Source organism: Corapipo altera, unplaced genomic scaffold (assembly GCF_003945725.1).
Source record: "Corapipo altera isolate COAL_440 unplaced genomic scaffold, ASM394572v1 45, whole genome shotgun sequence".
Lineage (NCBI taxonomy): Eukaryota > Metazoa > Chordata > Aves > Passeriformes > Pipridae > Corapipo > Corapipo altera.
The window spans coordinates 5286505-5308612 of record NW_020884877.1 but is presented as its reverse complement, the minus strand read 5'-3'; the positions used below and the strand labels follow the sequence as shown (position 1 = coordinate 5308612).

At 37.7% G+C, this 22108-nt stretch overlaps 1 protein-coding gene across 5 annotated transcripts in view; it reads right to left on the bottom strand.

The window, feature by feature from the left end:
* Window positions 1-2597: 2597 nt before the first annotated feature.
* Window positions 2598-22108, bottom strand: part of SLC39A10 (solute carrier family 39 member 10) — a 48824-nt gene continuing 29313 nt past the window's right edge. For 4 of the 5 annotated variants that reach the window (XM_027636593.1, XM_027636592.1, XM_027636590.1 and 1 more), the window contains exons 4-10: window positions 18368-18537; window positions 17134-17352; window positions 15700-15820; window positions 13392-13760; window positions 11486-11566; window positions 8828-9018; window positions 2598-5824 (exon numbers count right to left, since the gene is read on the bottom strand). In XM_027636593.1, the coding sequence (XP_027492394.1) occupies window positions 5666-5824; window positions 8828-9018; window positions 11486-11566; window positions 13392-13760; window positions 15700-15820; window positions 17134-17352; window positions 18368-18537 (1310 nt within the window). In that variant the 3' untranslated portion in view covers window positions 2598-5665. The remainder of the gene's footprint in view (window positions 5825-8827; window positions 9019-11485; window positions 11567-13391; window positions 13761-15699; window positions 15821-17133; window positions 17353-18367; window positions 18538-22108) is intronic. The other variant, XM_027636591.1, reaches the window with a different exon arrangement.

Below are 22108 nucleotides of genomic sequence, written 5' to 3'. Positions count from 1 at the left end.
GTCATGTATACTGATTATATATAATGAATATATAGCTTTAAAAATAAAATCACTTTGAAGGTTTAAGAGAATATTTAGAACTGGTGCTCATGACAGTTTAATGATCATGCTGAAGGCCTTTGTGTGTCAAAAAGTTACCCCTGACTCACAGTCAGTCAGTGACCAGAGCAGGAGATGCTGGGCTTTGAGTGACTCAAAGACAGCATCACTGTGCAGGACACAAGAAAAAAAAAATGGTTTAACCAGCCATGAATTATTAACAGTATTTCACTTGGTTTTAAGGTTGCGTTCAAGACATTGCTGTGAGGCCTCTGCTTTTTCCAAGCTCTGGTGCAAGAAAGGTGGAATTTTGGGCTGTTGTGTTGGAACATTCCATACAGCTCCAATGTGACTGACCCGCACAGCAGCTGCACACCTTCCTTGACCAGTACAAGGTACAGCAACTCCTCACAAGGGTCACCAGCCCTTGCTTGCATTTTGTAGGACTATGTGTGAATGTACCAATGCAGGCTGGGTTGTTGCCACAGCCACAGCTTAGTGGGGACAGTGAACTGGAAGCCAAGGTCTACTTGCCATAGTGCTCACCACATTAATTTTCTGGTTAGAGTACTATGATTGGTACATTACAGATCTGGGAAAATTTCAAATTACAATTCAGAAGTTCTGCCATGCAAAACAGAGCAGCATTTGTTTCCCACAGCTGCCTTATTCATTGGAATTGTAACATGTCTCCAGGCAGGAACTGTGGATTCCGTTCTTGGCGATGTTACTGTGAAGTGTAAAACATCACACTAAGACACTTAATAGCTCTCTGTGATTTATTCAATGACAGGGAGAATACCAGATCCACTATTTCAGATTAAAGAGAACCTCGACCTATTTGTATAAGTTTGGCAGAAGGCATTTCCTTCCCTGTTTGCAGAGTTAGGTGTATTTCATAGAAGCCCCTCTGGAATCTGCTAGCAATACATGGCACTTCTTCACACTTCAGCTTCCTAAGCAGCCACTAGAGCCAAAATCTGTTAAAGTTATGGATGGGGCAGGAAGGGGGCGGGGGTGTGTGTGTTATTTTCAAACAACTGTCAGCCTGGAGCTTTTTTGCTTATCAATGTGGTTAATAGGCAAATTCAAGCAATAATGGGCAAGTGATTGAAGCAGCTTCATGGAATTGCGTGTTTCCTTCCTGAAGGAGAGGGTGGGAAGGGGGAGGGTTCTTAGGGAAATGTCCTACAACCAGAGCTTAAGAACAAATATACTTCCTACCAGTGAGGGAGGCTTTTTTTTTTTTCCTTCCCTTAAAGATAATAACTTGTATGTAGTAAACATTCCTTGGTACCTTTTTTGACCGGTTTTCCTCATCCCAGTTCTCAGTGTATCACCCACTCTTGCCTTGATTTTCTGTAAATAATTTATCTGTTATCAGTCATAATTTGTTCCTTTTATGCACCTAAGAGGAGTCCAGTTTCTCCCAACCTCAAGACTTTAGGCATGTTTGACTTTATTTTCTAAAAAAAAAATAAAAAAATTATGAGCATAGCCATGGCCCTGTGACAGCATACATTTATTTTAGGAATATGCCAAACAAGGAGAGAAAATTTTGGAAGATTTTTCCATAAACTTGTACTCAGGGGAATTCTAGCTGCATTACTATGGAAATTTTTGGTGCTATTATTCTTCAAAAGCAGCAATGCTGGATGACTTGATGGATGATTATTTGAAGATCTGCAGACCAAATGGTTCAAGCATGAATTAACAGCTTTTAAACTTTCCAGTGAGAATTCTGGTTGACTTCCAAGTAAATTACACAGTGATAGGGATATGCTGCCCAGAGAATTGCTCAGCTGCTGCTCAGATCACCGGCTTTTTTTTAAGAGGTGCCAGCTGATGTTTCTTCACTATATGACTGGAGAATGCAATTATGGTGGCAGCATCACTGATGACTGGGATTGGCTCTGTAAGTGTGCTAAACAAGTTGTTGAAATAGAAATTAGTGTTTGAGAGGAGCTGAGAATCCTCTGCTAATAATAATAATAATGGGATGTTTGGTGTTGTGTATCTTGGGAGCGGAAGCAATCTGCTAAGAAAGAGGAAACAAGAAAGAAGTTTTCAGAGCTATCTGTTAAAAAGCAAATAAAAAACCCTGCCAACAATGTAAAAATACTTTGGCCAATCCAAGGCTGTCCAAGATGAAAAGGACTACTTTGTTCTTTGCTGCAGACACGGCTGAAGCTGTGTAAGAGAGTAGGCATTCCACAGTGACCAAGTTACCCAGCCAAGTTACCCCAGTGAGAGAAGAGGGATCCTGTCAACTACAGGCTATTCCAGCAGCTTTGTGGTTGTCACGACTCTCCCTTCAGACAAACCACAAGAACACCGGGTCAGACAGGGTGTGGTGTTATTATGTCAGCTTAACTTATAAACCTATTGCAGTTTTGGGAGGTAGGGGCATTTTCCAGATCATGTCAGCCCTGAAATGCCATGTCAAAAGAGAAATCGAGTTTTTTTACAATGTTGCATTTGTGCCTTTCACGAGATTTGAAATGGAATACTAAAATACAGAAGTACACAACAAAACCTTATAAAAGCCAACAAAAATATCTGCTCCTTGAATAGCTTTTATTTTCTGAAGGCTCCTTACGTATAAGGAACATACATAAAATGAACACAACACTGTTGACAATGAACAAAACAGCATTTGATCATTTCCAGCTTTATAAAATCTTAAAAAATGATCTAGTTATAACAAAAAGACCAATAGCTCAGCAAGTTATCTTATTGGACCATAATCACATTTTAAACCATAGACTCAGTTGTTAATGGGGAGAGGAAAGAAAAATAAAAAAAATAATAAAAAAAATCACACTGCATCTAGCAACTACAACATTTTCTAAGCATAATCACAGAGGATTGAGTGCAATGTGATTTACATCAAAATTCTTATGGGATGTCACACAGTGACAGCATTGTAATATACAAGTAACATTTATGCCCTCCAACAAATACAAGTTAAATGAGACTCTGGATTCAAGCAAAATGGAATGTTGAAGCCAAGTAGAAATGTAGTGGAATTCAGATTGTCTGTAACAGAAGTGTACACTAGAATCTTTTGGAATTCAATACTGGCGGAAACACACAGAAGAAGTCACAGCTGTTACACTGCTCTGTTACATTTGCAATAAATATTAGAAAATAAAAGTAAACAACCTATATTCCATGAAAAATACAGTACCTACCTTCAATGACCACGTTTTTCCCTTGTCTGAAGATGGTCTTGGAAGGAAGTTAACTATTTTCCTACAGAGGCAGTGTATTAAGCTATAACCATATTATAACTAATAAAAAAGTAAATATACTACCTGAAATACAGAAATCTTCATTTGAAAAGAATTAAGAGAAATAAGCTTTAAAAAATGATTTGACAAAACATCAGTTCAGCTGCATAATGACCCCCTTATACTTGACAGAAATAACAGAAAAGAAAATCTAAGTCAGTTTAATACATAAGAAACACAGATTGTTTAAACTTAGATCCTCAGAAGGTATCCAGTGAGTTAAAGTCTCTTTGAAAATGGTACTCAGTGACCAAACATGAACACTATGCTAAAATGTCACCCAGGAGCTTTACACTGCAGAAATTCAGGAATCTGAAGCTAACAACAGTGTGTTTGCTAATTAGGGTCCAACAGTAAACATGTTTAAAGAGCAAAAAATAAAACCTGAGTTCAGAACATGAAATGGCTGCCTGCCTGAACTCTGGGCTTTTGGCTTCTTCACTGAAGAAACTGCACCCTTCTTTGAAATGGACCCTTAATACTGTTTCCTGATACTGAATTAGGAAGAAATACTGGCGACCGACCGATTACTTTAAAATACATGAGCTGCTCTCAGTAAAAGCTGACCTGACCAATGAAGTTTCAAAAGTAAAGGGCCACAGGAAACACATTAACTTGAAATGGAATGAAGATACCAACTGGCTCTCATTAAAGGCGTTAGGATCAGTGTTCTTAGCAGCTACACTGGCACCAAGCAGACCGAAACAAAACTTACGGCACATAGTCAAAATACAGCTTTTACCTGGCATACACATAAAATAGACGAACTGCATGTTTTAAAAAAAAGCTACTACCATGCTTAGGACTGGTACTACAGAATCAACTTGCACTCCTCACAAACTCACAATTTTTTTTTTTAAGGAGATGGGTACAAGAAGAACTAACTCATGTCTGGCAATATACGCATATCAGCACAATCTGATCTAGGACAGCTGGTCCCAGCAAGTTAAGGCCCAAAGTTTCAGTCTATTCTTCCGAATGACACATACCATTGTTCTACCACATCTGCTTTTTAATAATCTAATTTAAATACCAAAATTGTAAAAAAATATCTTAGAAATGAACTCCTTTATACTGGAAGTAGAAATCTTCTTACATACTCTCTACTGCCAGAAATGGCTGGTGTTGCAATGTCTGATAACAAGGCATTGTAGAAACACATTTGATCCGTTATTACAGTATTGTAAATAACCTACCATTACAACATACACAGAGCATAATTTAACCTTTGTGCCCAGGTTCAGTAACTAGCATCTCGAACTTTGGATTGTTTTAACATGAAGAGAAGAAAACAGTTCAAAATAATTGTTTTTAAAAAAATGGAGAAATTCCCGTATGGATTCTTTGTTAAAAGAGTTTGCACAAATTCACAGCCACAATTCTTCAGTAGTTTATGCTGCAAGTGGCACACAATACATGTTTAGCGTCTGTAAGAAAAAACCAGAAATAGCTCAATAACTCCAACGTCAGGGATTTCCCCAAGCTAACACTAATTCTACTGCATTTTGCATTTTCCTACTAATATCAAGGAACAAACATCAAATAAATCTTAGCTGGGAAAAACATCATCAAACTGACCCTTGACAGAAGTCACACTTTGCAGAGTACATGGCAACAGCCTGCCTTCTTACACAGGAGGACTGAAATGATGGAGTGAACTTAACATGTCTTGTAAGAATTTAAACAGTGTTTAGGCTTTGGGTTTCTTTTTAAAACTTTAAACTGGCATAGTGGTTTCCAGTCATGTCCTGCTGCAAGATTTAATATTTCAAGTCACCACTATGCAGAAAAATCAGCGCAGAATTAATATATATATACATACACGCACACACACATATATATGTATGCATATCTGTATATATCTACATAGATCTATACATATATAGATACATATATGCACTACTCAGGACTTATATGGCACTAAAAGCTTGCTCGGGTTCCTTGCAGAGGTTTTTGTTTTAACTGTAACATCTTCTTGGTTCTGTCCAAGTGTACCAATGAAATGGTATTTTCCCAAATAAGATCATTCACTGTACTTTTTCTTTCTTAAGCAAGCAGTGCTCCCTATATAGTACACTGAAAATGGCCTTTATTTCTCATATTTTGTGTTTCCTAAGTGTTGATCACTTGAGTGTAGAAGTTGCATTGGGTGACCTGATCTGATCTGAATTAGAAAAAAGCATTAGTTAATCTAGGCAGAAATGAATGTCCTGTACTTGTGTAAGTAGTGCAAGCCACCGCGTTTCCTCCGAGCAACGTGCATACAGTGAAACAGTGCAGACTCAAAGCCATACAGCAACATTATTGTAACCACAGTGATTACCAGAATTAGGTCAAAACTGGATGTCAAGCACAATTTTGTCTTCGTAGAGGGCAATCACCAGCATGATGGCAAATCCAAGAAGCAGGCCTAGATTCTGAAGAACAAACTGCCCCACAGGACAGTAGCCATGCTCTTCATTATCTCCATCTCCATGAAGCATTTCTGGAAGCTAAAAGGAAAAAAACAATTTAGAAAGTTTTTTCACCTCTATTCCATTTATACGTGGACAAATTTACAAGATGATATTGTCAAGACTAAATACTCCAGGGTTCAGTTACAAAACAACACACTAAGACATAGCTTAAACTCTACCTAAACATGATCATATCATAAACCACTTTTCCTTTGGACTTTTTTTTTCTTAAGCTTTTACTGGATCACACATCTAATTGAACATTAAGTTCCTCAAGATAAGGACCAGCCCAGCAGTTCTGCTCTCTTGAGTAGTTCTACTCAATTAAAATTGTCATGCTCAAGTAAACGTAATAAAAAGCTTTGCCTATTTCTACAGTAATTACATTGCTATAAATATACCCTTTATAATGACTTTGCTGATTAACTTAGCCATTCATTTGTCATGTTAGATGCTTACACATAGTCACATACACATCCCTTTAAAATACGGGAATAATAGCTCCAGGCAATTAAAGAGAAATTCTATGTGAAACTATAAGAAATTATGAAAGTTCTGGCTAGTCCTTTTGTTCCTCATCTATGAAGAGAAGTCAAAGAGTACTGACAAAAGCAACAAATAATAGTGGACTTGGAAGATGTAAAAATAAATCTTACAAAGTGTTTTACAACACACACAGAAGAGAAATAGCATGTTTACAAAGAAATTAATTCATGAAAGCAGGAGGTAAAAACAAAGGAATTCCTTCAAGACACACTTAGTATGGAAAAAAGATACTGCAGAAGAAAACGTAAACTTCAGGTAGTACACAGCACAAGTCTATTTACTGCTCTTCATTAGATAGGCTAGAGTAGTTTTTGTTATTCTGAGTACCTGAATTCTGCAGAGACAATGATATCGAAGCTGCTAAAACCCCAAATATGTTACACCCTTCTGGTCTTGTATGACTGTATTTCTAAAAGACACATAACCTGACAATTAATTTGACTCACTGAGTATTTAAATATATACAAAAGAACCCAAACTGATGTGAAAAATGACACATTACATATACATATCAATCGACAATAACATGCCAATAAATATACAATGGGCCAGGCAGCTTAACAGCAAGCACTATACCAAATTACAAAGTACTGTTAAGCCACCAAAATAAATGCAGTAATGACTGAGTTTACACTACTAGAGATTACTATACAGTTGTCATGCTGGCAGGCAAGATTTGTTGCAGAATTATCTTATTTTTAATAAACCAGAGTTGTTTTCACCAAGTAACACAAAATCTAATCAGAGAATTGTGCTGGAATTGCTGCTGCCAATTCTCACCTTCATGTTTTTTGAATGGAAGACCTGTTTTTGTAGAAGCTGTAACTTCTACAGAAACAGAATATTGCTGCTCTGAATCTACGGATGCTCTTAAGAATAATGAAAGAATACTCTGGTAACTGTCTCAAAACCTAGGAAGGGCACAGTGCTCTGTCTCCATTTCCAGTCATGGGCATGAAAAGGGAGAAAAGGATGAGTAGAAGTGGAAGTCTTAGTTACAGGTAGTGGCAGTGCTCATGTATTCCCCAAACTGTGGCACTGAACAGCAAGTAGAAGACCCCTGTCCTTTACAATAAAAAGAAAAAGATTATTTAACAGTAACCAGTACTATGGGCACACTCCCCATCGCTGCTGTCCTCAAAATACTTATTTATTTTTACAGTAGAAAGGGTCCTGGAAAGACTCTGAGAGGGAGGGAGGAAGGACGCTGTGCACTGCAAGAACTTCTTACTGGCAATAAAACCCTCCTTCCATCTTTGAGATGTAGCCCACACATACATTAGCACTGTAGGAACCTCCTGCATATTCACATTTACCTGGTGAAGAGGCACTGCCCAACTGCTGGACACAGTGCTGCTTCAGCTCTGCTGTCCCTGCAATGCTGCAGTAGCTATGGGAGGTATGAACAGAACTTCTGAGAGCAGCTTGGCAGGCATGAAAAAGAAATTGTTCAGAGAAGTCACAGATATTTTTTTAAAATCTGGTGCTCTGGATTAAAAAAAAGGCTTCACCTTAGCATTACTACAAGGGGGTTTAAAACCGCTGGGTATTTACTTTGACAGCATTGGAGGAATCAAAATCTATTCTTCTTGTGTGTCAGGCAACAAAGTCTTTAAGAGGAAGCAGATTATGGAAACACCAAGACAAGAATCTGGAGCAGTTTCAAGTGTGTCTTGCAGAAGCTTTGCTGCTCTTGTTTAGTCAGACCATTGGGATTTGACTATTTGGTTGCTACTATGATGACTGAGGAAAAGAAAAAGGAATAAAAGAATGAAAATACTCCCTTCCCTTATACATGATATCTTCACTCAAAGGAAGCACAGGAAATAAATATCAGCCACAGGACTTATATGCAAGTGATATTCTGGTAATTACAGGTTAAACTGTAGTTGCAAGTTGCAAGAAGGATCACTCTCTGTAGACATTTTATTAAACAATTTAGCAAGCCCTGAAAAGAACTTATTCACTAACTGAGTTACTCTAGTAACTAGAGTATATTTACAAATCAAAGTCTCAATAATGAACTGAAGAGTATTAGAAAATACTCCAAAAGTGGAAAATGATTTCATCATCATTAGGCTTAGGAAAGACAAGAAGTGAGGAAACTGGCTTATTTAAATGAAGCTCTGAAGCTGCTTAGGAGAGAAATTAGGTCTAAATATGGATTGATAATGTGCACAACACTGTTACTGCCCGAAGGATCTGGACCTATGGTGTGCACACACCAAAGGTAACATACCTATAAGTTCCTGAAGCAGTAGCATTTTCCCACAAGATAAATTTCTTTAAAAGCTAATCACCACAAGAACTATATATTACCAGCTGCTCATGCTAAAGTTTCGTACTGAACTTCCCAGAATACACCAAGATTAAATTTTAGCGAAGAACAACCCTGAACACTAGGCTGAACTCCAGCACACAGTGGCCCAGCCACAGCAGTCCTATGTTTTATGCACGGAGTGCAAAAATGGCACAGCACCATCCCAACCTTACCATGTCCACCAAGGCCACATAGAGGAACATGCCAGCGGTGACGGCGAAGATCCAGAGGGTGATGTTGTTGGCGTACTGCCCCACGGCCGTGCCGATCAGCATCCCGATGTACGCCATCATGGCTGACAGCAGGTTGTACACAATGGCCTGCTTTACTGTCATACCCGCTTTGAGGAGCACAGCAAAGTCACCTGCAACAGGGACAGAACACAGGGGTTTTAGCATCAGGGGGTGTAAAACTCTTCTCAGGAGAAGCAAGTAAACAAATTAGCTTACACTTACTACCTCACCAATCCAAGGAACTGCCAAAGTAAAAATGCTGCTACAGATGGTCAAAGTCAGGCTGAGCAACAGAAAATGACAACTCTTGTAAGAACTGTATTTATGTGCAGCAATCCCTTGATTAAAATATGATTTAAAGGTGCCTATTCATCATGCTGATTGTCAGAAAGGTAATAGTAACTAATCATGAAGGGTGAATGGAGGAGTCTAGATCTGGTCCTCCCACAGAGAATACACAGAATCACAGAATAAGCCAAGCTGGAAGGACCCACAAGGGTCATTGAGTGCAAGTTCTGGTCCTGCACAAGACCATCCCTAAGACTCACCATGTGCCTGAGAGTATCACCCAAATGCTTCTTGAACTCTGTCAGGCTTGGTGCTGTGACCACTGCCCTGGGGAGCCTGTTCCAGTGCCCAACTGCCCTCTGGGGGAAGAACCTTTTTCTAATATCAAACCTAAACCTCCCCTGACACAACCTCAGGCCATTCCCTGGGGTCTTGTCACTGGTCACCACAGAGAAGAGATCAGTGCCTGCCCCTCCTCTTCCCCTCATGAGGAAGTGGTAAACTGTAATGATGTCTCCCCTCAGTCTCCTCTTCTCCAGGCTGAACAGACTAAGTGACCTCAGACACTCCTCATACAGCTTCCCCTCAAGGCCCTTCAGCATCTTTGTTGCCCTCCTTCGGACACTCTCTAATAGCTGGATATTTTTTTGTATTGTGGTAACCAAAACTGCCACAATATTCAAGGTGAGGCTGCCCCAGTGCAGAGCAGAGCAGGACAAGACAACCCCCTCCCTTGCCTGGCTGGTGATGCTTTGTCTGATGCCCCCCCAGGACACAACTGGCCCTCCTGGCTGCCAGAGCACTGCTGACTCATAATCAGCTTACTGTGGACCGGGACCACCAGGTCCCTTTCCTGGTACTGCTTTCCAGAATCTCATTCCCCAGTCTGTACACACATCCAGTGTTGCCACATTCCAGGTGCAGAATCCTGCACTTTCACTTGTTGAACTTCCTATGGTTGGTGATTGCCCAGTCTTCTAATTTGTCGAGGTCTCCCCGCAGGGCCTCCCTGCCTTCAAGGGAGTCAACAGCTCCTCCCACTGTTGTGTCATCTGCAAACCTGCTTAGTATCCCTTCCAGTACTGTGTGCAAATCGTTTACTTCACAGAAGTTCTTCATGGCACATAAAACCAGAGGCTTAGTTTTTATCAATACCTGTGAAAATTCCTCTTAGCTATATACACCTCATCCTGTAAATTCAGGAAGAGGATAACAAGGCATTAGTCCCCACAAAAGGTAACAATGAATTTGAATTTGAGCATAGAGAAAGGAAGAGATGTAGTCATTCAGATGAAGTCATTCAGAAAGAATGACTTTACATCATGCTGAATCACTTTTCTGGTTTAAGATGTGCCAGGTTAACTTCTTTTATTTTGAATTCAGGACAGCTCTGCTAAAATTGGTGACAGAGGTAGATATTCTACAGAAATCTAGATTTCTTTCTTGTAATCAGGTTTAATCATTTTACTCCCCTCATACTGAATTCTTGTGAATATCAGAAGTGTAAGATGATATACAGTCATGAGGATAACTAAAAAAATATTCTCATATCACATATGCTAGAAATAAATTGCTTAGTCTAGAATCAAAACATATCAAAATAAAAAAAAATAAAAAATATGTACAGTGAACTACTCACCTTTTACACAGGATTAGTTTAATCACATTATGCTATCAAGTTATAAGCACACTACTATATATTGCAATCCTTTATATACTGCAGCAGCTTCACTTAACTAATGATTGTACACCACTGGTGTCAGACCATGAACATCTGTTCTATTATTTCCCATCTGTGTCCACTGCTTACCTATAGCTCAGTAGCTGCCTAATCACCTCTAAGGGTTTTTGAAGTACTTGTTTTACCTCACTTTTGACCATTCAGAGCTAGCAGTTCATCAAGTAAGCAAGCTGTAAGCATATGCACAGTTCAATCTAGCACAATTTCATAATAGGTAAGCTTGTGTTTACTCATATAACTTTGTGTAAGACAAGGCCTCACAGAGTAGTGTGAAATTCTCTAGAAAATGCAGAGGTATAACACCAAAATGTCAAATGTGTGCTCCTAAGAACATTTTTTAAAACGTGTTCAAAAAGCTTCACAGAGCTGCTGTAAGTAGACACCTGCCAATACAATCCTGTATCATTATTTACTGTGAAGCAACATTGCTCCCTTCCACTCTGAAGTTCTGGTCACCCCTGCGGCGTCTGCACTGCATTGTGCTTATCACTGTGAGTATCACAACAGCTCTTAGACAAATACTTTGTACAGATGAAGAGACTGAACACAGAGTTTCTAGACTTAGTTACCTAATTCATGGGGAAGTTCATGACAAAATACTGCTATAGATGTACTAATTCCTCCTGTCAGTCCAGCACTAAAAGCTGCTCCTAGAAAAAAGAAGAAAAATAAATTAAAATGATATTTCACTATTTTCAAGTCAGAAAATCAACAGACTTTCCAGAGATGACGACCTTCTGTTAGGATGCATACTCTAATATTTTTCAGTATGTCTAGGCCCTGTCCATATATAAATGGGAAGTACTGGAAGTATCTTGGATGTGCATTACCACTGCATGCTTTATTATTCAGTGTATCTGAAAGACAAATCCTGGGAGAGGAGATCACAACTGACCAAAACGGACACATTAAGGCAACAAGCTAATAAATAGCACCACTTTTACATTTTTAGGAACTCTCAAGTACATGAGGACAGTTAGGAATGCACATGAGCAAGAGTCTAAACCTCTCCTTTCCAGCTTGGAAATCCAAACTAATATTTAACCCATAACCTCTCTAGTTCCTTTCTGCTTATACATAGAGCACATATCAGCAATTTTAATAAGCCAGACCTGGAAAGTAATAAGGATAAAAACACTGCCATAAATGTCTTTCAGTAACTTTTGCATAAGCTAATTTAATTCAATTAACTTTAAGTTCATACCTTAAATAATTCTGAGATGAGAAAACTGGTACTAAATTTCTGTACTGTAGCAGAGAAAAGCACAAAAAGAGCCTGCAGTGAGCAGACAAAACAGGCAACATAAAATAGAAAGAGAAGACACAATCTGAAGACAGAGGGGAAATTTAACTTTCCTCTGGATTACTCATAACTTGATACACTAAAAATATGAACATGCTTTTCTAAAATCTACATTTTACCAAAGAATCAGTTGTTTGGACTTGACACAGGAATATTTAGAAATGGAGTTTCAACACAGTGAAGTTCTCAACAGTAGTCATAGTAATCCTTTTGGCCTTAGAAACCATTGTCTAAATGTCTTACCTGTTTAATATGAAAATGAAGCAAAAAGTTATTTTTTAAAGAATTTAGTTTTTTTAGAAATTGTTTTGAGAAAGTGGAGAAATAGTAGTAGATTCCACTGTTAACTACAGACCGTAATAAGTAGCTTATCCCCCATCCTTCAAAATGTGTGTTCCTCCTACTAGTAGTTCAGAACCCTGTGTATTCTTAGCAGCTACTTAAGTAAAAAATTAAAAGTATGCACTTCAGTACTCTCACTGTCATTTTGACTTGTATGACATATACTGAAATTAAATGCATTTTATGGTTCAAATCACATTTAGAGCATTATGTGAATCAAAGTTGATTTCATAAATCTAATAAAAATCTGTTTGGTAATTCAATGTGTTCTGCACTTGGCTAGAAATAAATCTATACTGACCATAAGCCAAAACCAAACTTTGCTTAAATAAAAATTAAATTATCATTAGCAGTACTTTTAAAAAATTATTTCTGTAACCTGTCTCATAGTGTATTTTTACTTACAAGTACTGTATAATTCTATGTATTAACAATAATAGAAATAGTATTATTATTATTATAAATAAATATAATTGTAAATAAGACTGAATTTACTTATAATTCAAAGGCAAATACTAAGATCCAAACAACAAATGTGCATTACTGTGCTCCATAAATCACAAAGAGGTTGGTGTGCACCTATCTTTACTTGGCAGAGATTGTCACTGTGCCAATACAGTAATTTCGGCAGAAACAGAACAAAATATTAACAAAGTAGTAACTACTACAATTGACATCCTTTTACTTTCTGCCCTGAAGGAGATTAAGCAATGCCAGTAACCATGGCTGCTAACTGGAAGCCTTACCTATGATCACTGATAAGTAAAATATTACCAGAGTTACTAAAGGTAAGGAGAAACTGTTGAGAAATACTCAGTGCTTTTGCTTACCGATTGCTAAGCCATCACTAAAGTTGTGAATGCCATCTCCCATAATTACCATCCAAGCAATATTAGCTATCCCAGTATCTTTCAGGTCTTTTCCAGAATGACAGTGGCCATGGGAATGATGGGAATGTTTGTGATGCCAGTGGTGACTGTGTTTTCTAGCTATCATTTTATCTTCTCCATGGCTGTCATACTCTGAGTCATGAAGATCATGCTCTTGAGCAGCATGTGAGACGTCGTTGTGAGAATGGCGCATGTTGTTGTCCTCTTCCACAGACAAGAAGTTTTTGGGAGGGGATTCCAGCTGGCCATCCAGATCAGTTAGTTCAGTTTCATTCAGTCGATCTTCAGATAAAACTGAGTCATCTGCTCCTGCATTGAAGCCAGTTGGGAGAGACACTGTGTTAATTCGTATTTAACATGTCACCAGCAACTGCTGCATCACTGAACTAAGAATTAACTGCTCTGTGAAAGCAAAAAAAGTATTTTAACACATCCTAGTCTAGTAACTTCGTTGTCAGTATTCAGTCAAAAAAATAAATCTCTCATTGATACATTTTTTCACTAATTTGCATGTCAGCATATGAAAGTCTCCACTACAAGGCAACATCACTGAGTCCATAGCACTTAAAGCCAGTTTTATCCCAGCCTAGGCTTGTATCTGCAGTTTTGCTACTGACAAAGTTTATGGTTCAACACTGGCAAAAGAGAGTTGCCAGGATGATAATAATGTCTTATCTGCTGCAGATGGAATCTGAATGGCTCAGGAAACCTTAACTGGCTACTGCCTACACATGCCCCTACAGGTCACAGCTCAGCCTTCACTGCAGTATAGCATGACCTGCCACCGACACAGACACTAGTTACAGATCTGCTGTATTGCATGAATCCTTGTGTCACACTTGTGTGCTCACACAGCGAGCTTCTTCAGAGTAGCTCATTACCCTGCTAGCAATCAAAGCCATTTTTACAAAGTAATACAAAGTGAAAACAATGCAGAAGGTTTATGCAATGAATTTTAAGTTTACTAATATTTCCAAAATATTAATAAATAAATGAAGAGGGAAATCTACACTCCAGGAAAGAAAAGCAGTTCTGAGGGGGGAAAAAAAAAAAAAAAGGCAGTTCTGGATAATTAGCTCACAATAATTAAAAAAAAATATTTCAGAGTTAAAAATAAGCAAATCATAAGTGGAATTAAAAAAACTGGCACAGAGTACCTAAGCAGCAAAGAGTTCTAGATAAGCAGTGTCTTAATCATCATGTGGAGGTGGTTTAAAAAGAAATGGAATGGCCATTCAGGTCAGTGGTAGTGGCACTGCAGTTCAAAATTCAAATTCAGCATGGGCTTCCAGTGCCTGCAGTACGAATGATATACTGAGCAGCAGAGCACACTTTCAGAGTAAGTGTGTTACAAAACCAGTACATGCTCCACGTTTTCAGAAGCAAAATTCCTCTGATTGCCCATTAAAAGGAAATGAGGACATTTCAAATATATTTACCATCATCCATACAGTTTAAATTCTTTCTATGTTCTACGTCAATGTCCCATATCCCATTGACTGGAGAAGGCTGCAGTCCTAATTCTCCCTTCTACAAACCAATCAAATTAACAAAACTGAATTTGTATAAATACAGCCTATGGACTCTTCATCAGCAAATTAATGCAGCAGCCATGCAGGCAACAGAATGGGAAGGTTATGAAGCAAAGCCCTCGCCCTTCTCTCACCCCTAGGGGGATACACAGTTCCTTTTGGGTTCACACTGCCTGAGCATTCACAAGGAACAGTATGCGAAAGTTGTTTTGGATACTTGAGGAATATTCAGGATACTCAGTTGTATTTATGAAAAGAAACAGATTTTGTTTAGCTTCCTCAGCCAAGTGATAATTGGTTCAGCTGCTGGAATCTTCAAAGTGAAACAGATATCTGCATTCAGGTTGTGTGGGTGTTCATTTTTGATCTAATTTTTGCCCGGGCTGAGCTATTCAGGCACAGCTGAACCAAAAAACACCCTGAAAACAAATAAATAAAAAAACTCCCGAAGAACCACAGCCACCCAAAACCTGACTGCTTCAGAAGTCTGAGAACCATCTTTATGGCATATTAGGAAGTGTTCAGAGTGCTCTCAGATCTAAGGAAAACAAAATAAAAAAAGATTTAATAGGGAAAGCCTATTAAGTCTTATTAACAATGATTTGCATAATAGCAGCAAACCCGTACAAGATGTTACATGCTAAATACCATACCAAAGTAACATGTTGCTACTTTGAATCTCATAATCAGAGAAAATTCTGAAAAGAAATGCCAACCTGCAAGGGGTTTCAGCTGAAGCCAGTCAGCATCTGGTCTATTATTTAATTTGTGATCAGAAAGTTTCCTTCCAATTGGTGATTCTTCGGCCTGGTTTTTTTTGCACCATTTCTGCTTACTCTGCAACAAAAAACAGGTAACATCTGGTTTGTAAAATGACACTGATGGAGATAAGAAGAAGTGAAACGTTGTCAAAAAATCTCTAAAGAGACCAAGTTACTCTCTCTTAACATGTTTAACAGAAGTATGTTACTTCAGAATATTGAATTAAGCATAGGCTTAATAGGTAAGGCTCAGCAACAGTAGCTATCCCAGTGGAAATTATTAGCTACCTACCACAGAATTTCACAAACACACACAGATGATATTTGACTTTAGTAAGAGAGTATACTCTGACAAGGATTGCTCTCACAGCCTAGAAACACGTGTGCAGCTATTATACTTGCTGATTTTGTTCAAGAAAGCAAGCATGCAGCAAGAACAGCTCCTCTAATTTGTTCAATTTTAATTTTTTTATACTTCTGGAACTTGCTTTTATTTTCCTTTAAGAAAATAGCAAGCTTTTCTCTATCTGCAGCCCATACAACAAAGCTTATGGATTTGCCAAAGCAGCCTAGGGGATTTAATTATTTAATTAATCTCAAAGAAGATATGTCCAATGGGACACTTTTTATCCCTTTATCAGATGTAAGAAATACCTCCTCCAACACAGAAAATCTCTTGCTGCCTGTCCAGCTAAGACAGCAAGTCTGATGTGAAAACAGAGAACTTGAAAATTTTTCACAGTCCTTTTGGGAGAAGCAGTTATAGTTTCAGTTTCACCAAAACAATTTTCTCCTCGAAGTCGACTGATGAAGGCAAAAGTTGACATTGAATTTCCATGCACACTCATGCTCCCCAAGGTACCTGCTCTCCTTTTATACCACCATCACGAATATGGAATGCTTCTAGCACTAATAGTCCAACAATTTTTAGAAAAACAAGTTAAAATTTGACTGGTAATTTATAGAAAGCAGGAAGTCTGAAAATTTTAGCATTTTCTGAAGTAGAAAAATTGAATACTTCTGTTACACCAGCATTGCTAGCTAACAATATACTGCTACATTTCTTGTAAATTGTCCAACAATTGCTATGTTCTTTCTTAGACACTGCTTTTCATATTTTGGGGGGAAAAAAAAATAAAATCACAGCATTTTCGAGGGAGAGCTGTAATCTCTTTTACTTAGATCTACCTCCTACCTCAGAAAGCTGCAACTTCGCCCACCAGATATCTACACTCTACAGAGTAGAGTTTTCTCACATAACATGGGACAGAATAAAGATTAGCAGCACTTGTTCACAGAATAACAAATCATCACACAGACAACTCCTCGATTCTCAGAAAATAACCTCAGGTACTATGCTTTTAAACAGCACGCAATTTCAGTACGTACCTTTTGTTTATTGTAATGTTTGTACATTCTTATACAATGTTCAATGATGAACAAAACATAAATGCCTCCAAGTGCCACAAGACCTTTCAGCACTGGATCATTTTCTTCTAGGAAGCCTTCAGTCCGCACTGCATGTCCGTGGGCATGTCGATGGGAACGCTTGTGTTCATGAACGTGACCTTGGCCATGGTGGTGACTGTGGTTGTGGCCTCCATGTGACTATTAGGAGAGAAAAAAATAACACAGTACGACCTGGTGCAATCAGGAGACTGAAATGGCTCTGAGTTCAGACTAAAAAAATATGTCACCTTTCAGAAAAGTAGCATAAAATCCCCCCTCTTTTTTTTCCCCCCACACTAACACACTTTGCCATATAAATTTTTCATTAGACTATTCATTACCCTAATCATTAAAAAAAAAAAAAATCCATCTGGGAAATTTTTTGGGACAGTGGGAGATAATCCAGCTTTAGGTTTTCTCACAATGCTGATGATAAATGAGACTAACTCTCTGAAATATCACACAGAATTACCATTCCTATGCTTCCAACAGTAACCAAACCTTATGAATATTTTTAACCATTATAGGCCATTAGAGACTTAATTCTGATCTGAAACACAAACTTAAAAAAAAAAAAAAAAGACAAAAAACGTGTATTAGAATTTATACAGAGAAAACATGTAAACACTAACCTTTCTGTTAAAAGAATTAAGGTAACAAAAGTTTAGAAAACATTTCCCCGTTTAAAAACTACAGTATATGATCATGAATTAAAAAGTGCTTACTTTCCCCAGAACCTGGGCAATGTCTTGATTCAGTAAGTTAGAGGTTACTTTCTCCCCAAAAGCTAGTAACCATGAAGGTGAATCCCCAGGAAATACTTTTAGGTGGTACTGACACACAATCAACTGTCAGTAGACACAAGACAGCAATACTGTTAACTTTAAAATAATCTCGTTGGGCCCATGAGGTGTCTTTTAAAATAGTAACAGCAGTTTAAAATAGTGACAACATTTCAACCAGGAATACAAAACTACTTTTTTTTTAAGGAAAACCATATTTTCTTTCTTTTTGTTAACAGAAAGTCTCTAACGGTGTTTCAGGATGCCCCTCATAGCCAAGTCATTTTACATCTGTATCAGTGAACATTTACGTATTGACACTATCAAACAATTCCTTGAAAATTCTAGACTCATTTACAATTAAGAATAAAAGGTAAGGAAACAATACTTACATGTGGCAATAGATGGAGCAGTGCATCTCCACTCATTGTTCCTACTGCCAGAGCTACCAAGAAAGTTAGAAGAAATTTGAAGCACCATTGGTTAATGATGGGAACCAGGATCACCCCTAGCAAGGAAAGCAGGCTAATGACGGTGATAGAGATGATACCACAAAACCAGGCTGTGGGAAAAAATGAATACAGAAAGGTTATAAGAACACCTGTAAAACTTTCAAAAGACTGATTAATGACTTTCAAGTCTCTCTTAAAGAGGTGACTTTCCTTTAACCTAAACTGTGTGATTGTTCATTCAAAAGGTGCTGAAAAATATGAAAGCAGTACTGAAGTCCACAGCAAAAAAAATACCCAGACTTATTCATAGTACAGTACGATATACTGAAAGACATCAGAAGACAGTTAGCTAAAAAGAGCCCAGCAATTCTTCCTGATTGTTAGTTCCAGGCTTAGTTTTGTAGCCCTTAATGAAACACAAAAAGCAAAAGATTTCATATTGGAACAGAACCACCTCCACTACTTAAGCTCAGATCAAGTTAACTTAACAAACACTAACATGTATTTAACATTTTTTTTAACATGGTTCTGATGCAAAATTTATCTGAAATCAATATATCTCCTCTTCTGTTTGGAGTCACATGTTTAGTTTGGCACTATTTATTTTACCTGGTGCTTTGAAACATACGTTTTTATTAATAAGAAGTAAGACTCAACTTTTGACGCTAAAATCTAATTCTACAATAAGAGCTTGAAGAGCTGAAAGCAACTCGCTACCAATGAAAAGCAGCATTTATTTTATCTGAGAACCTCTACTGTTGTCATTAGAAAAAAAAGTCATAATGTGATGTGGTACACCCAACATAATCCTCTTAATTAGGGAAGGTGTGCAAATTGCTAGATGACATGCAAAAGAAGGAATTACTCAAGAAACAGATTCTATAATCAAAGAGACATGGCTCTTGCACTCAGTATCTCACCCTAATAAAATATTTTCTTTATTTTAAGTTTTAGCCTAAAGGCCTCAGGTTTTTCTAGGGTTTTCCTAGCTTTGTTTTTAATCAAAAATGTCTACACAGTTTGCCAACTTTAATCTAAGTCAACAACTCCTAATTCAAAATCACTAGTGTTTCCACATTTCAGAGCACGACTTGACTTTCCTTGCATCTCTCAAGGCCCACTCATTTAAGGAAAACATCCTGGAAAATGGGGGAGCAAGGGGTGAGTATGGATGAGAGGAGAAGAGAGAAGGAATGAATATGTTGTAGCTGCTAATATTAAAATGTCAAGCATCTCAAGAAATCTATCTGTATCAAACTCACTACAGAATTATTTGGCAAGACTTTGCCAAGACTTTGCAGGCTTGGACTAGTTCAACACCAAAGCTTACAACATTCACTGCTTTAAAATTTATTTTGGGATATTAATTCTTACAAATTCTGCAGTTGTCATTCCACAACGCTGCACAAAAGGAAACAATTCAGTTCAAATGCAAAGGGTACAAGACCACATCCATGAGGAGAAACTGATTGGAAAAAGCTTTAGACAGTGTGCAGTGTGCAATGACATACGTGCACATTGAGACAGAGGGAAAAAGAGAGTTGGTGAAAAGGCAAAGTCTGCCATCAGATGAGGAACTCAAAAACAGAGGTTGGAAAATGGGAATACGAAAGCAGGTCCAAGGTGGACCTTGAGGACCAAAATACTGCCACTACGCAGCCTTGATTCATACCCAGAGCACTTCAGCCACGTGCTCTGGATTAATAGGCTCTGCTGAGAAAAACAGCATACATGGACTTGTCATTCAATGCTGAATCATGCATGCATGCACAAGCAGCCCAAAAAAAAGTCACACAGCCATTTGGCAGGACACTGGACCTCCATCTGGACACATTATGATGTTAAGTGCCAGGTTAGATGATCAACAGCCTTACACGGAGAAAAATGGAAAGGAGATTATGCAAACCGGCTTAAGTTTCACATATCATAGCATAATTTTGGCAAACCCACCTCTGAAGGGCTTACATACTCTTATGAATGATACAGTACCTAAACATGGCATCATGATTAAGATGAGGTACATGAGATTTAGAATACGGAATCTGTGCACCTCTCGGATCCCCTCCAGGGAACACTGGCATCTGCACAGGCAGAATTACAAGCTGTATCTGATCTGAAACACTTTGACTCATCAGCTCTAAGTGATCTCCACCTTTTAAAAAACTGCTCACTGTTTACTTGTATCACTTCTACTAATTTGATTCATAGTAGGATGTGTCTTTGCTTTTAGGTTAAGTTGCTTATGAGCCCTCAGTGATGACAATGTCACCTTTTCCAGCAGGTACACTGTGAAAGCTCGGTTTTATGTATAAGCCCTTGAAATTCCTCTCTTAGAAGATGTTACAGAAACTATCTGTAAATTACAGGAAGAAAACCCAACATAGTTTCATAAGTTTTTGGCCATCAGTTAATTAAATTACTTTGCTTTAGAAAATGCACTATCAGAGGTAAGGGAAACCTCACCAGTGAGTAGAAGCATTACTGGTCTGTTAAGTTTTTTTGAAAGCTCTAATTAAAACTAAAGAAAATCACTGAAAGTTTATGTTTAAAAGTGACTGCATCTTCCTAACTTTCGCAAATACTTCTATCTAAAATGTTTATATTAGCTCATGTGAGCACACATTCTCATTTTAGTAAAATCCTATAACCTGCAGGTTCAGTTACCCTATGACTGAAATTAGTCCTGCACAACCCACAGTCCCCACATTCCAGTTAGAATTTGTTATTTTGTGATTCACTTCCTTACTTAAAAAGGAAAAATTATTATTACATCACTGAAATTTTGCTGTAGTTAATACAAGAGTATACAGGAAACTGTTACGAAGAATGATTTATCATTATCTAATCAAGCTGACCTGTTTTAGGGGTTATTGTTTATGTTCACAGCTAAATCAATGTTAAAACCCAAATTTTAACAACTAACTGGCAAAGATGTTATTTATAGTCAAAGTATCAGATGACATAAAACGTTAAATATTCACGATAAGCTTCATTAATTTTGCAAATTAAGTCTCTTAAAATGTTAAAGGTCTTCAAGCTGAGTTATTCATCAACTCCCTTTCTCATTACAGAGAAATAAAATGCGTTCTTTTAAAAAGAAGCACTCAACTGTAGAAACTTTCTAATTAAACCGGTCCAAAGCATGAACAACATGACAGTTTTGTAAAGGGTTTCAACATTTTAACTGGCAGAAAATGCTTAGGGCAACTCTAGAAATGCTCTTGGTGATAAGGCAGGGTTCAACTCTTACTACAATGAGGCTACCCCACAAAACAATGTGCTGCCATATGAAACACACAGTATATTTGGTTGACAGCAATCTTGGAACAGTTAACAAGATAGCAGATGTGTCCCTGTAGGAGATGTAGGCATAAGAAGTTAACCATTTTAATGACTCTAGAATTGTTAAGAAAGAACAATGCATACTTTCCAACAGTTACCAACATCTATGAGAATGTAGTTACTTCAAGCTTTATTTCTATTGATGCTAATAAGCACCTATGTACTAATCAATATTCACCACTACAATACTTTTATTCTCAAAATACAGACACTATACGCAAATTTTTTAGATTTTTAATATTTCACTGCAACTAAACATCAACAATTCCATTATCATTTATAAAAGATAGCAGTACTGAATATGTATTTTAAAAGCACATTCAGTTATGAAATCACAAC